A 15185-nucleotide genomic window follows, 5' to 3' on the forward strand; every position below is an offset into this window, starting at 1 on the left:
TCCTAAATATGGTACTAATGTTTTCCCCCCAGAAAGTCTTCATAGTTTTCAAACAAGAATATGTTCCTATGATGAAAAATGACAAAATAGCTGCAAAGTTGCTGGTTTAGAGTGGGAAGGAAACACACAAGCATAAGTGCCCTGTAAACAGAAATGGAATTGTGGGGTATGCATTTAATAACATATTTCAAAAGCCTGTACTTCTTTCTGACAGTCAAAAACTACAGACTTCACAGTGGGGAAGCTGCCATCATCTGTTCCAAAATTACACATTACTAAATGGAAATGTAGAGTTCCTTTTTTGTAATGAACTGGAGTGATCAGGTTCCAAGATATACTTGGGGTATGAATGTGGATTCAGCAATATAGATTCTGCATCATCCTTAATAATTTAGCAACGGGATGTCAGGCATCAAAGAATTTAATCCTAGGCTAGGTAATATGTGACTAAATACAAACTTGCCAATTACATTTTTCAGTTAACTTCTAGAAATTGACACCTACCAACTTAAGTAAACTTCATCTGCTTAACAGTCATCCTTTTATTTTAATACAAAATGTTCTTTTTTTTCTTCTCACAAGTGTATTTTAGTAAAGTTATCAGAAGAAGGCAGAAGAGCTATCTCTGAAGCAAGTCAGTTCATCTCCTCTTTGCAGTTTTGTGAGGCATTTTGCTCACTTGTTGATGAAATTTTGCCTAAATAAGCACTTGGGATTTGAATGAGGGCATGTAGATACTGCAGAAGAGATGTGGGAATAAGGATAGTACTTAATTTGCTTGTGTGTCATGGCATTACCTTGCCATTAAGTTATTGGCTAAGATCCAAGAGTTGTAATTTATGTCTTGTAATTAGTATTAGAAATCCATGGCTCTTCCTCTTGCTGCCTTAGGTTTTGCTGGTTTAAAACCATTTTAAAAAAATTTACTTATTGGCTTAAAATTATTTAGCTTACTATGTATAACAGTTTAAAATAGCTTTTTTTTTTCCATATACAAGACAATGTTCCTCTGCAATGAATGGATCTCTCAGATATTTAATATCATGGACACACAGATTTACTGAGGCAGATCAATAAATAAGGTGCAGATTGTAACTTACATGTTTCTATTCTCGGTCTTCATTATTGCCAAAACAAAAATAAGGAGTCTGCTGTTAGGTATAATGTGCATTGAAACAGTAAAGTAAATGTGGCTTATGCCTTTGAGGAGTATTGGAATTTATGTTGAGTGAGACCAGTGATAGAAAAAATATGTGAAAAGAGAAACTCTCTCTTCTGATCTACTTGTTCTTTTTCAGAATAAGTATGTATTTTGGTCTGGGCAATTGTCATGTCCTTTTTAAGTGAACTGCCAAAATCAGAGTAGTAAGAGATATTAGACTAATGCATTCTTAAAGGGGAATGTTGGCATTCCAGTCTTAGTATTCTGACTGGCAATTCATGACTTAGGGAAAATAGAGCTGTGAGCTTTCTAAAAGCCATTCTTCTGCAGCACCTATCTTTTGTTCAGACCAGAGGAAAAGAGTTCTGTGCCTTTTGGCTGTTGTTTACTTCGGTGGCAAAATTGTTGCTTTTAAGGCTTTGATGTGAATGAAATTCAAATTAGGTGGATTTTAAAATGCCATTTTCAAAACTAATTAGTTGTGCTAGATGAATTTTTCCCAAGGCCTCTTTTAATGTTGTTTAGTTCCAACAGAGACATTAAATTGAATTTTAGTAATAATGAGTAATAGAGAAGAAGCTTCTTTATTTTGAAATGAATGTTGCTATGGAAACTGCATAGAAATGTCTAGTCCAATTGAATCTTCAATTAAAATAAATCCCCAAGTAATTTCATTTGTTTAAAAGCTGTTTGAAAAAATAAAATGTTCAACACTAGTAAGTGCTAGGTACTTGATGCTCTTTCCACTAAGAAGTATTAGAATGTAAGGGTTAAGTACACCTGTAGTAGCTGGCAAAATTCTCTTTCTTAAAACAGGGAATTATTTTTATGCTGCATTGGGCTGCATAGAACAGTGTGGGACTATATTGAGTACAGTTTATAGTTCTGGTTCTTTTAAAATACTTGTAGTAGAAGTTACTGAATAATATAAAATACTTTAATTTTAATTTACTCGTTATTTTCTATGAATGTTTCTTTGACAGAAAAGAAACCCTGATTGCCATTTAATATTTTTACAAGTAAAACAACTTCTCTGCTTTGAAGCTTTTTGTTACACATGTAATGAGTTTGTAATCATCTTACCTGCTTCAGTAATGTACCTTTTTACATGAAGTTTGAAATTCAGGTGAAATGAGCATTTGTTTAAACTGGAGGATGAAACAGTGAGTTATCCCATTAGGTCTGCCTTTGTTAATGGGGTTCTTCTGTCTGAGTAAAGTACATTAGTCATTGGAAAGCATCAGTGCATCAGTGATTAAAAAAAAAAAAAAAAGAAGAAGGATTTTAATGTTGCATTTCTTCATATTGCAGATATATATTATGCTAAAAGGACTGAAGTATTGCATTACTTTATTGCTTGCTGTGTTGACAGTTGATAAATTGTTTTGACAGAAGGGAACTGTTTATCAAAACTGGTCAATTATTGGCATTAAGCTTGAAAAATAACTTAAGCTTGAAAAATCTACAGTACACATGAAGTGAAACAAGAACTGAAGCAATGTGTAGTGGATTTAATGCTGTATAAAGAGCAACTCTGATTTTTACACATCACAGTTCTAAAACAGAGTTGATAGAATCATGAAATGTATCTGAGTAAAGATATGTTTTGAGCAGAGGTTACCCTGTTTTGCTGTGGTTTATATATTGTATTTGGGACATACAGTTATAAATTTAGGAATTTTATTGGACTGGCCAATATTGTATCTGCTTGCTTTAATGAATTTTTAATGGCATTTTGTGCAAAAAAAAAAATTCTGCACATTTTTATTGCTGTCTTCAAATCAGAACAAATGCCCCTTTTTGATATCTTGTTTGTTTGAAACAGTTGATAGTGTACCTTGAATGAAAACCAGTAGATCCTTTTCCACAAAAAGTAAGCAAAAGGGAAGTTAATACTTTGAGATGAGGAAAAGCTAGCCTGTGTTATTTCCAGAACATGAAATATCTGTAGTGACTAGTGAGTTATTCTTAGGTAAGTGTCAGTAGCTTCTTCAGTAGCCAGATTTTAACTTTCTGATTTACAACTAAAAGAGAAAGAGTAGACATTCAAAACTTTGTGTGATGGTGCCTGAGTTAGCCCCTGTCTAATCATTGTTGATCAGCTATGCATGCTTAAAGCAGAGTGAAAAGTCATTTTGATTTTCATCAGAAGTCTTCAGAAGGTATGTAAGCAGTGATAGTATTACAAGATTCAGATAAAGTTAGTTTTGGAATTTGTGTGATTTCTGAGCAAGCCAGTGGATGTATAAAAAGAAAAACTCAAAAGAACAGAATAATAGATTGGGTCCAAGCAGAGAAACCTAGGTAGTTTTGCAGAAGAAAAGGTGTGGCACGCTTAGACTTGCTTTCTCCTGTAAGGCAGTAGTTTGGAAACACAAAATCGTTATGATTTGGAAGAAAGAATTAAAGAGGGATAATTTGTCCTTTTTTTCTTGCAACAGTCAGGATAGGTTTTTCTTTTGTTAGTGGGGAGTATGAAGAGAAGAGAAATGTAAATGCTTTCTGTCCATAAAGGGCCATAAAGTTTGTGATAGTGCCAAAACAAGGATTTTACATTCTTGCACCTGAAATTGCAGTCCTGCTCAGCAATCAACTGAGGAAAATACTCATACTTGGAAAATACTCATTCACTTCCTTTTCACCTGTGAAAACCCAAGATATCTTTGTCTTTCAAGTTCCCTCAGTCCTGCGTAGCACCATAGATCAGTACTGCCTCATGAAGAGTGAAAAGGTCGCTGCATGCTGCTCAGCCTGTTTGGGAATCCAGAAACAGTGCAACAAGGAGTCAAGCTAAAATATCTGTACTGCCCCTGCACACAGTGCAAGTATTTGATTGGTTGATTGTTTAATACATCAGTCAAATCTGAGTAAAAGTAAAGAAGGTGATATCTGACAGCTGTTTGACTATTAATAGTTTACCAGGAAGTCAATTAGCACAGTTCTTAGTGAATTCATACTTAGTTGACCAGTGGACTGAAGCAGTCAGCAGACAAAGTAACATTTCCTGATTGCTCTCCTTCAGATGCTGTGAGTCAAACACCTCTTGTGTTTTGGTTTCCCAAGTTCAGAGTTTAAGCAGAGCCCTGTGGTTGAGCTGCCTGTTGGGCAGCCTCAGTCCCTCTCAAGCTGCAGGTGTCTGATGCTCTCCAAGGTTTTCATCCTTCTGACACAGTGTGCAGGGAGACTAACCCCCTCACTGCATCCCACTGTAGGGATTAAGTATCATTTAGAGATACACATCATGGCATCTTATTTTTATGTGCTCCTAATGTTTTTTGTTCTGTACCAAGTCCGAGGCAGATCTGTGGTTAAGAGTATCAGCATTAATCACTCTGCAGATGCTGAAGAATGAATTTGAGGTGATGTGAATGAGCAGTACCCAGCATTGAGCATAGGGACTGCATGTCCCTGTCTTGGTTAATACATAAGCTTCAGGCTACTTATTTGATAAAGTTTCCAAGCCCTTTGAGGAGCTAATTTTGGGGTTGGGAAATTCCCTTTACTTTCAGGACCAGAAAGAAAGGGATTGAAACTGCAGATCATTTGTTCTCTGAAATATCCTGTTCTTCCACAGAGAGTTCCCATAAGAAGAAGGAAAGAAAAGGCTAATGAGGAGGTTAAGAATGCTAGGAGATACACTGGCTCCTTCTTTTTGTCTTCAGAATCTCTGTCTGTAAAGGAAGAGGAATTTTCAGATTCTGGTTATAAAAAAAAACAGACATAGGACAAAGAGTGCCTGTATTCCCAGTGGAATGCTTTGATACTCTGCTCAAAAGGAGTCTCTGCTTTAAAAATAGAATGGGAGCAAGAGGAAACTGAACTTGTTCCCATCAGAAAGCAATGGTCTGCAAGCAACAAGAAGGAAAATCAGGCTTTTTACACATAACAGCTGTTGAAGTGATGAAATCCAGTTGGAAAAAAGCTTTCCAAAGAGGATCCCTGATTGACTTATGCAAGATCAGCTTGTTGTTGCCTTCAGAGACAAAAGAACTTTTCATGCAAGTGCTTTCCCCTTCCTCTTCCTGAGATCTGGATAGACAATTTGGAAAGTTTAAGGTAGTAAGTGCTGGTGTTTCTCTATGTCAGAGCTCACTGCCTGTTCATTCAGCAAAACTAAAAGCACAGCTCCAGCTTGCATACTCTCTAGGAAAAAGAACCAAAAAAAAGCAGCCAGTGAAAACAAATGAACTCAGTGGAATATGAATTCCTGTGAACTGTGTGTTTGAACTGTGGAAATAATTTTGATCACTTCTCAGATTCAACTTTACTGCCAGGCATTTAATATCAGAGTAAAATAAATAGCAATGCATGTGTAGTGCTTCTGAATAGTGGTACAGTTCCTTTCACTGATTTTAATTCATATATTTGTTCAATTTTACTTTTATTTTGTAAAACAAATAGTTAAATGAATTAAAGAGGAAAAGACAACTCTATCTCCCTTCTAATCTACTATAGCTCTCACTTGGAAGTACTTTTTTGTGTAGACAATTGGATCTTTGTTGTACCAAAGCTTTTCAGATATTAAATATTTTGAAAGTTGTCTTTCCAAATTCTATCCACAAGTAGAGTTATGCACACCTACAAGATTTTGAGTTATTTTCCTGGTTTCCAGAATTACCCATGGAGTGAAGTAACTTTGATCTTTCCCCTTATAAATCTTGTAGTGGTTTTATGTACATCTGAATTTCATGTCAGATGGACTATTTACACCTAATTCATTTTTTTCTCTTAGCTCAGCTTTTTGTTTAGTCAGTATCTTTGGAGTACTGAGGTATAGCTTTGAAAGCATTAGGCCAAGCAATAAAAAAGAAGTATTAACTTTTTTGCTTTGTTGTCATGATGCCCATTGCATATATAATGCCAAACGGTACTATTGTTTTTGTTGCCATTTTAAATACTAAATTCAGACCTGTTTTGCAGTGCATCTCTTGCTTCTTCTTGTGAGTTTCTCCCCTTTTTTGACCTAAAAATGCTTTTATATTTCCAATATGTGCTTCTACTCTACAGGGGTTTTTTATTAGCATGCAATTTTTTTTTTAATCATTAAACAAGGGCCACTTAGACTTCCATGTTTGTGGATTTCACACATTTTGTTCTCCAGGTGTTTTAGAGGTGCATGTGATGGCAGACCAAAACCAGCACCCCATTAGATGCCTATCTAGCAATCCACAGTGCATTTAATAAATTGATTGTAACTTTGTTATCATCATGAAGCTACTCTAGGTTTTGAGTGTGAATTTAGCTGCAGTTTGAGCTACCAAAATAAAAGAATATGTTGTGATTTTACTTTTCTGCTTTTGCTTGCTTTGCTTTGCTGCCTTGTCAAAGTATATGGGGAGAGGGGATAGAAATACTATCAGCCTTTTCTGTTACATCCATGTTTTTCACTGCAATGGTGCTGATTGTATGTTCATGATGCTGATTGTGTTTCTACATACTTCTGCTATTCCAGCCTAAACTGATCAGAATCCTCACAGAATATGCTGCAAATCCTCATATTATGAAGTAATCAGATATCAGCATAGGATGTGTTTCATATTATGAATTTCTTGTTTTGAAGTAAGGATTTGTTGCTGAAAATGAAAGGATGAAATTTAGAAGATTGAATCCTATCAGAATAAATATTGTTAGTGTAGCAAGGCATGTGTAATATTGTGGATTCTTTGTATGTTTTGCTCCCCAGTCAAATCAGATCAATTGTATAAAACCTATGAAATAGCAAAATAAACTTAAAATAATCCATTTTAAATCAACAATAAAATTGTTAGTGTTGTTTATTTTCTCTGAAAACTTACTGCCACATTTTCATCTAGCAGTAATGAAAACAGTTACATGTGCCCAGTTGTTGTAGCATGTTGTGCTCTTTGCTTGACAACATGAACAAACTGCATCTTTTTAACTGGATTTCAGAAAGCATTTCTTCACTTTGCAGTGCCAAGATATTAACACCCACAACCTATGGCTTATTTCTGTCTGTCTCTCTGTACACTTCCCTCAGTTGTTTCAGCACATCTGTCTGTGAGACTAAATGATTGAGTTGGGGAAATGATCAGGGATGAAAATAATTCAGTGCTCAAACTTTTTTTTTGGTCTTCTTCCCAAGTCAGTACTCCAGTGGGACGACTGAGAGATGGCGTGAAGGGAGGAAAAAGAGGGGAGGATACAGCAGGTGTTCCATAAAATGTCTTCAAAGTATGATGTTGCCTCTATTAAAATACTTTTCTTTTTCAGGAAAACTTCATGGAAGTAATTAGAAATCAGGAATTTCTGTTATTGCCAGCCACTGAAATTGCTAAGCTTTTAGCAAGTGATGACATGAACATTCCTAATGAAGAAACAATTCTGAATGCACTACTCACATGGGTTCGACACGATTTGGAACAGAGAAGGAAAGATCTCAGTAAACTCCTGGCTTACATTAGACTGCCTCTGCTTGCTCCACAAGTAAATTGTTCAGTTCCTCTCTAGTTTATACCATGGTTACAATGGGCATAATGTCTACAGTATAATTATACTGATAGTGACAAATCATAAAATTTATAGTGATCTGGATTCTTAGAGCTGCATGTAAGAACTTAGCATCTTGTACAGGCATGATAGTTTGTGTCTCTGTAAACTGCAGCATATTCTGATTCTAGGATACAAAAAGGGAGGGAGCTTCAAGAAAAAGTTGCTTTTTTTGCCTATAAAAATGCTTATCAAAGCTATCTTAGTCACTAGAGGCCGTGTCCTTTTTAAATTTCTTCTATATGGAACTTGCATGGTTTATTTGGCTCATTACATTTCCTCCATGTAGAAATAGCTAGGAAATGCAATTTGAATTAATTGTTTGGAGTGATTTTTCTTCTGTTAACTCTTGATAGGCCATCACTGCATACTTCTTGTTCTTCCCAGTCAATACTTTTTGTCCTTCTTGGAGAAGATTAACAGAAAATGTAGAGGGAAGCTTTGGGCTCAGTTTGTTTAAATAGTTGGGAATTAGAGTTTTGCTACTCCCCTAGGAATGGATACTCTTGTTAGTCTCAGACTGATTCCCTCAAAGGCAGGGAGGCCCTGCAGAGACCTCTGCAGATCAGAGGACTGGGCAGTCGCCAACTGTACAAAGTTTAACAAGGGAAAGTGCCAGACTCTGCAAATTGCATAGGGCAACCCTGGATGTACAGACAGACATGGGAATGAGATGCTGGACAGCAGTGCCACAGAAAGGGATCTGGGGGTCCTGCTAAACAGAAAGTTGATCATGAGCCAGCAGTGCCCTGGGAGCCAGGAGGGACAACCCTGTCCTGGGGGGCATCAGGCACAGCATGGCCAGCCAGGCAAGGGAGGGGATTGTCCTGCTCTGCTCTGGGCTGGGGCAGCCTCATCTTGAATATTGCGTGCAGTTTTGGGCACCACAATATAAAAAGGATCTAAAACTGTTAGAAAAGTGTCTAAAGGAGGGCCACAAAGATGGTGAAGGGCCTTGAGGGGAAGCCCTCAAGTATAAGGAGTGGCTGAAGTCACTTGTTCTGTTCAGCCTGGAGAAAAGGACATTGAGGGGACACCTTGGTGCAGTTACAATTCCCTTGGGAGGGGAGGAGGAAGAGGAGGGGCAGACACTGATCTCTTCTCTGTGGTGCCCAGGGACAGGACCTGAGGGAATGGTGTGAAGTTGTATCAGAGCAAATTTAGGTTGCATATCAGGAAAAGGTTCTTCACCCAGAGGGTGGCTGGGCACTGAACAGGCTCCCCAGGGCAGCGGTCACAGCACTGAGCCTGACAGAGTTCCAGAAGTGTTTGGACAATGCTCTCAGGCACATGGTGGTCCTTGGGGATGTCCTGTGGGGCGCTGGGAATTGGAGGTGATGATCTTTGTGGGTCCCTTCCAACTCTTATTTCAAAATTCTGTGATTCACTTCCTGACAGCAAGTTTTAAACTAGGTTTGATTATTTTTATTTGTTTTTTCCTTTCTTATTTTTCCTTGCTGGACCTTCTTTAGTAATATTTAGTATTTACTATATAGTCAAAGGATTTTGCTTTATGATTTTCAGTTTGCTTAGTGAGAATTCTCTCTTAAATGAAGAAAATAGGATTTTTATGGAATCCAAATAATAAGTAAAATTCATTAAGACAAGAAAAAATTAGTTCAATTAATTCATAGTGATAAATCACATGCACTACATTCTGTGTATTTCTTCTAATCTGATGTCCTCTTGCTGGATGGTAAGATTCTCTACCAAGCATTTTAGTATTTATTTCCATACTGATTATTATATATTCAAAAGCAGGATTTTCTCCGTTGTGGCCTTGGCTTTGTAATTCATTTTTTCTAGAAACATAATTCAGAGTAAGGCAATTGACGAGGAGAAAATCGTTGAACATCTAATTAATTGATAACTAAGTAACCCCTCCTGTATTCCTTTTACTTAATTGTCTGTAATTGAAACATCTTTAGGAACTGAAAGTACAGAATTTATCCCAGAAATATGTACTGAAATCAAATTATGTCCATTCAGTAGCTGATTAGGAAAATAGCAAGAGGAAATACAGAAGCAAAATTATATTTTACTTATTATTTTATCTTTAATTTTTAATCTCATCTCCAAACATATACTTATATTTCTAAAACAATATTTTTCTGTTACTTTTTTATTTATTACTTTCTTTAGCACATTAAAGTGTTGGAGCTATGATTTTAGTATGGAAATATTTAGTAGATGAGTAAACTTACTTGAAGTGCCTAAAACAGTCTTAATGTTTTCAGAATCAAGTTTTTCTTTATGATTATGTGACATTAGGCTATCTGACAGCAAATATAGCATAATTAAAAGCTTTCTAGATTTATGGTTGATGAGTTAAAGGTATTAGAAAGAAATTAAATTAGAAAATTGAACATCTTGCTGAAACCAAAACCATTGCAAGAAGAGATGTAGATACACTTTAAAAAAATCTTCAGGAAATACTGTGAAACTGTAACACTGGAAGCAAAAAAATTGTAAGCAATTGTTAGTTTTATTGGTTGGTTTTATGCATCCTTTGTAGGCATCTCTGGTTAGTGCTGGCAGTGTCCTAAATATTTGTACATTTATTTTTCCTAAAGATGAATATTTGTCTGCCTCTTTAGCTGTAAGGTGGCAAATATTACATCTCTGATAAATAATGAAAAAGATGAAAAAATTAGAAATTTCTGAATTACAAGATGGCTCAGATTGCTTTTGGACAGAAATTCCTAGTACTGGAGTGTCTGCACTACCCTTCTCCTTATCAGATTTGCAGTTACTATGTGATTTGTAAATGCTGTTAGAAATGCTTTCAGTACAAGGACTGAAATCAAGTTGCTTTCAGAGTCTGACTCTGTGCTGTGAGAAATTGTTTATAGGTTGAGTGGGTTAGAAACTGTAGAAAATGTAGGTTGCATCTTGTTGTTGCTGAACTCACATTCACACGTAGTGTTGCTTTAAATACTATGTGCTCCTTGTCCATCAGAAAAATATACTGAAAGTCTGAATTGGTCATGTTGTATTCAAGCCTTACTTTTCATGCATGCAGCTCTGAGAGTCTCTGATTTAGGACAATAGGAATTAATTGATTTCTTTTTTATATATATTTTAAACCATGTGCAATTCTATAACATTGCACACTGGCAGTTAAAAGGCAGCTTTTAGTTTATTATTTTATAATCACAAAGTGTCCCTGTGAAGTGATACAAGCAGTCCTTTGGGTCAAAAGAAGAAATAATTGAAGGTATGAAAGTAAAGAATGAGATTAAGTTCCCTCTACTAACTTACATGAAAACACTCGATTTGCTGTTTTAAATAGTGAGAACTTTGTCCACTTAGAGAAATGCTGCAGACATCTCAGTTTTCTGAAAATCTCTGATGAAGGGCTTTGAGAAGGTTTTTTTTCTTTCTGTGATAGTTATGTTTTCTGTCGTATTTTGTGTAATTTTGCCTGATACTGAGGTGTTCAGGTTTAGCCATCTGTACTTACTTGTATCCCTTCTGGAAACATGGTTGTCATGTTTGCCACTTTGCAGCCCTAAGGCAGCTTTATTATAGATAACCATATTGTGCACATCTGTTTCACAGCAAGTCCCTTTAGTACTTCTGATGACTGATACCACTGCAGTTTTGTACCTGTTAGTGCTTGGCTGTCAACTGCTCAATAAAGACATCTCAGACATCTCGTTCTGGTTTGTGGACTTGCATGTCTAATATTCACAAAGTGTTTGGATTTTGGCTTTTCAGAGGGATCTGCCTTTTTTCCCCTCTCTCTTTTTCTGACAAATGTCCCAATCCCAGTGGGCCGCTTCATTTATTTTTTATGTCATTCATGCCATGTAGTGCAGCTCAGAAAAATGCCAGTTTACAGACTTCTAATAAGTAGAATGTGACTTTCAATGCAATTTTTTCCTGCAGTTAGATAAATATGGACAAATCACTAAAATATTTCACAAACCACTCCAGAATCTTTGAACTTAAAAACTTCTGTTAGTAGTCTTTACTATTCTGTTGTTGAATTTTATTTAATTCATATTTAAGATTTTAAAGTTGCCAAATTTGCTTGCAAGCTTGATATAAAAATTTTAACAAAGACTTTCATTAAGTGGTACACTGTGATCTTTGTCACTGTCAGGGTGAGGAACAGAATATATATTAAAATATTCAGCATGTGCTGAAAGGGCTTTTACAGACCTCTGCATTGGGTGAATTTGGGAATAAAACCATGAGGTTGGACTGACTTACATACCCAAAGCCTGTTTCCATTTTCTTGAACATTCCTGCACAACACTGGAACTCGAGATTATGTTTCCTTCCTTTGGACCATTAAGCTGAAATCATCCATTAAGATCAGATAGCCTTCCACTTTAAATATTTATTTATTTGGTGTTTTCACTCAAAATGTGAATGTTCTGTTTATTAGAAGTTTATTTTCACCCTACCTTTTTTTTTTTTTTTTGTATGACCATTTTGAAAATACAGAGATTTTTAAATCAGGCAGTGAAAGTGTTTGTATAAAACATTATCTTGGTAATCATGGTTTTATTTTTCATGTTTTTATCGTTTATAGCAATACAGCTTGTTTGATTTTCTTTCTTTTTCACAGTTTTTGGCAGACATGGAGAACAACGCGCTCTTTAGGGATGACATTGAATGTCAAAAGCTCATTATGGAAGCAATGAAGTACCATCTGTTGCCAGAGAGACGACCTATGTTGCAAAGCCCTCGCACCAAACCTAGAAAATCTACAGTGGGTGTTTTGTTTGCAGTTGGAGGAATGGATGCAACAAAAGGTATTGCCTTATGTAATGTTTAGCTGATGAGCTCTTTTGGTTCTTTTTAAAGGAAATGCTCGATAGATTTTTTTACAACCTGTTAAATGTAAAATTCAAGCATTTGGCAGTGCAGAACAGGAAACATCTAAAGTGTATACTGTTTATTAGGTTAAAAAGGTCTGTATATCTTTGAGACTGCTGTAAATATTCTGGAATCTAGAGTTCTGATTTGAAATTACCATAGGAATAGCTGATTACTGAGTAGTGAAGTGTTTAATTGAATACAAACTAATCTTTATTTACTTGAGGGGGCAGTAACTTGGAAGAAAAGGTCTGAAAGGCCACAAAGGTGACCTAAACATGCTTAAAAAAAGCCAAAACAACAAAAATATTTAGACCAATTGTTAAATAGTTCTGTCAAAACTACTTGGATTTTTTTAATAGAAAATTCCATCGCTTTTAATGGTAATTAGAAAGGATCTGATAAGTTAGAAAAGTGAGAGCAGAGAAAGTGTTTTCTTTAATTTGTTGTTTTAAAGCTATTTCTTGGTAGTTCATGTCAGATACCATCAGCTTTTTTCTCTAATATTACAAAACAGTTGATTTCAATATGTGATTGCATTCCACATGGTTGGTTTATATTCCTAATATTTCTATTTCTAAAGGCTTGATTCTGCAAAGCAGTTACAAAACCTGGTTTTTGTCTTGAAAAGCACCAAGAAAGTTGTCCTTTGTAATGGTGCAGTTAATTGCTTAGGAAGTCAAAAAAGACTATTTGTCTACACACACTTAAGAATATGCTGCAGGATATCATGGTGTCTTGTGGGAATCAGCATATTACTAAAATAAAAACTACCCTAGTGCTTCAGAGCTTGTTCTTTTTCCGTATGTAACTTGCATATATTGTCATTCAGGAGCTACAAGCATTGAAAAATACGAACTTCGTACCAACACGTGGACTCCAGTTGCAAACATGAATGGACGAAGATTACAGTTTGGAGTTGCAGTCTTAGATGATAAATTGTTTGTTGTTGGTGGCAGAGATGGACTGAAAACATTGAATACTGTGGAGTGCTACAACCCTAGATCAAAAACTTGGAGTGTAATGCCACCAATGTCCACTCATCGTCATGGTCTGGGTGTGTACAGTTCTGTAAAGCCTGACTGCATATTTTTTAAAGGTTACCTGGTTTAGGATTGGTCAAAAAAGCATTCAGAAATAAAGTTTGGGGAGGTGGAAATTTTGTTTAGATGCCAACTGCTTATTCAATGTCCTTTCTCCTTCAGATTATATTGAAGATGATTGTATTTGGTAGCATCAGCTACCAAAAGAATTTTTTTTTCTTTTCAGTTTTGTGGTGCACACTGGACTGCCACTAAGAAATTCTGATATTTATTCCTCTTAATTGTCTGATCTTTATTCCCCTTAATTGTTTTCATATCTGTATTTTAGGAGTAGCTGTATTGGAAGGCCCCATGTATGCTGTAGGAGGACATGATGGCTGGAGCTACCTGAATACAGTAGAAAGATGGGATCCACAGGCTCGTCAGTGGAACTTCGTGGCTAGCATGTCAACTCCCAGGAGCACTGTTGGTGTAGCAATATTAAATGGAAAGTATGTGAAGGAGTTTCTGTTTTCAAATTTAAAATCTCATTATTTTAATGTAATTAAAAGACCATCTTAAATGACTATGAATAATTTCTCTTGATAGATACCAGTTAGTAGCATTAAGAGCCATGTTTCTTCATTCACAGAAGAGATACTGTGCTGGGTCAAGCAAGCCTCTCCACAGCATTGCAGCTGAGTGTCCAGTACAGTGGGGCCCTCATCATCCTAGTGACAGTCAGCTGGACTTGCTTCAGTATGGCAAGATCTTTCTTAAACCAAGAACCTGCTGCATTAGAGTATGAAATTTGGCAGAAAATAATCCCCCTTGCATTCCAGCTGGTCCCCAGAGATCAGAGGGGCTGGGTGCAGCTGGGCCTAATTTCTGTTTATAAGCAGTTCAGTGCTGTAACTCTGGTTGCATTCAATACTTTAACAATCACAGATCCACAAACAGTGTGGTTTTTTGAAGCTATAGAAATGCAGATTTGGAGCTGCTGATTATGAATGCACTTACTGCATCAGCACTAAATATACTAAGGCTAATCAATGATTAACCAAGCTAAGTTAGCAATTCAGTCTAAATTAACAAATTCAGTCTCTTGCTTCACCCTTAATTAAGCTGAATTTCACCTTGGTATGCACTTACTCAGTCAGAGATGCAATTCTTACTGAAGAAGTGCCCCTGCTTTGGGAGTAGAGACAGGTGCAAGCCATGTTTTGCCAGGGTGACACAGCAGACAAAAGCTACTGAGTAGCATTGTGGTTATGGCAGAATATTTACACTCTATTGTCCACAAATTTTCGCTTCCTGTTTATGTGCTATCTGTTCATCACCCTTGAGCTACTTAAATGCTGCCAGGTAAAAAAAGTTTTTTCACACTTTTTTAATTTTGGAAGCCTAGTCATTGGCAAATTAGTACTGCTGAAAGACACCTACAAAGGGTTCTCTAAGATCTGGAATAAGTCCAAGAATGAATGGAAATGCTCACTGCCTACAGGAGGGAGGGATGAACTTGAACAACCAGCGAGCAGAGTGCCTTGACTGCCTTGGAACTGCAGTCTCAGATAACTAAGCTGGGTCTTAAGCTTGCTTGGGTCTTATTCAGCAGGAGGTCCCAGGTATGATGAAAAGCACCAGAATTAGAGCTTCACATTTCC

The 15185-nt window shown here is 36.4% G+C and overlaps 1 protein-coding gene across 4 annotated transcripts in view; it reads left to right on the forward strand.

The window, feature by feature from the left end:
• The window catches only part of KLHL5 (kelch like family member 5), a 50263-nt gene that overhangs the window by 27292 nt on the left and 7786 nt on the right, over positions 1-15185 (forward strand). For all 4 annotated transcript variants that reach the window (XM_064710286.1, XM_064710287.1, XM_064710284.1 and 1 more), the window contains 4 exons: positions 7394-7606; positions 12249-12435; positions 13332-13556; positions 13871-14033. In XM_064710286.1, the coding sequence (XP_064566356.1) occupies positions 7394-7606; positions 12249-12435; positions 13332-13556; positions 13871-14033 (788 nt within the window). The remainder of the gene's footprint in view (positions 1-7393; positions 7607-12248; positions 12436-13331; positions 13557-13870; positions 14034-15185) is intronic.

Source organism: Zonotrichia leucophrys, chromosome 4 (genome assembly GCF_028769735.1).
Source record: "Zonotrichia leucophrys gambelii isolate GWCS_2022_RI chromosome 4, RI_Zleu_2.0, whole genome shotgun sequence".
NCBI lineage: Eukaryota > Metazoa > Chordata > Aves > Passeriformes > Passerellidae > Zonotrichia > Zonotrichia leucophrys.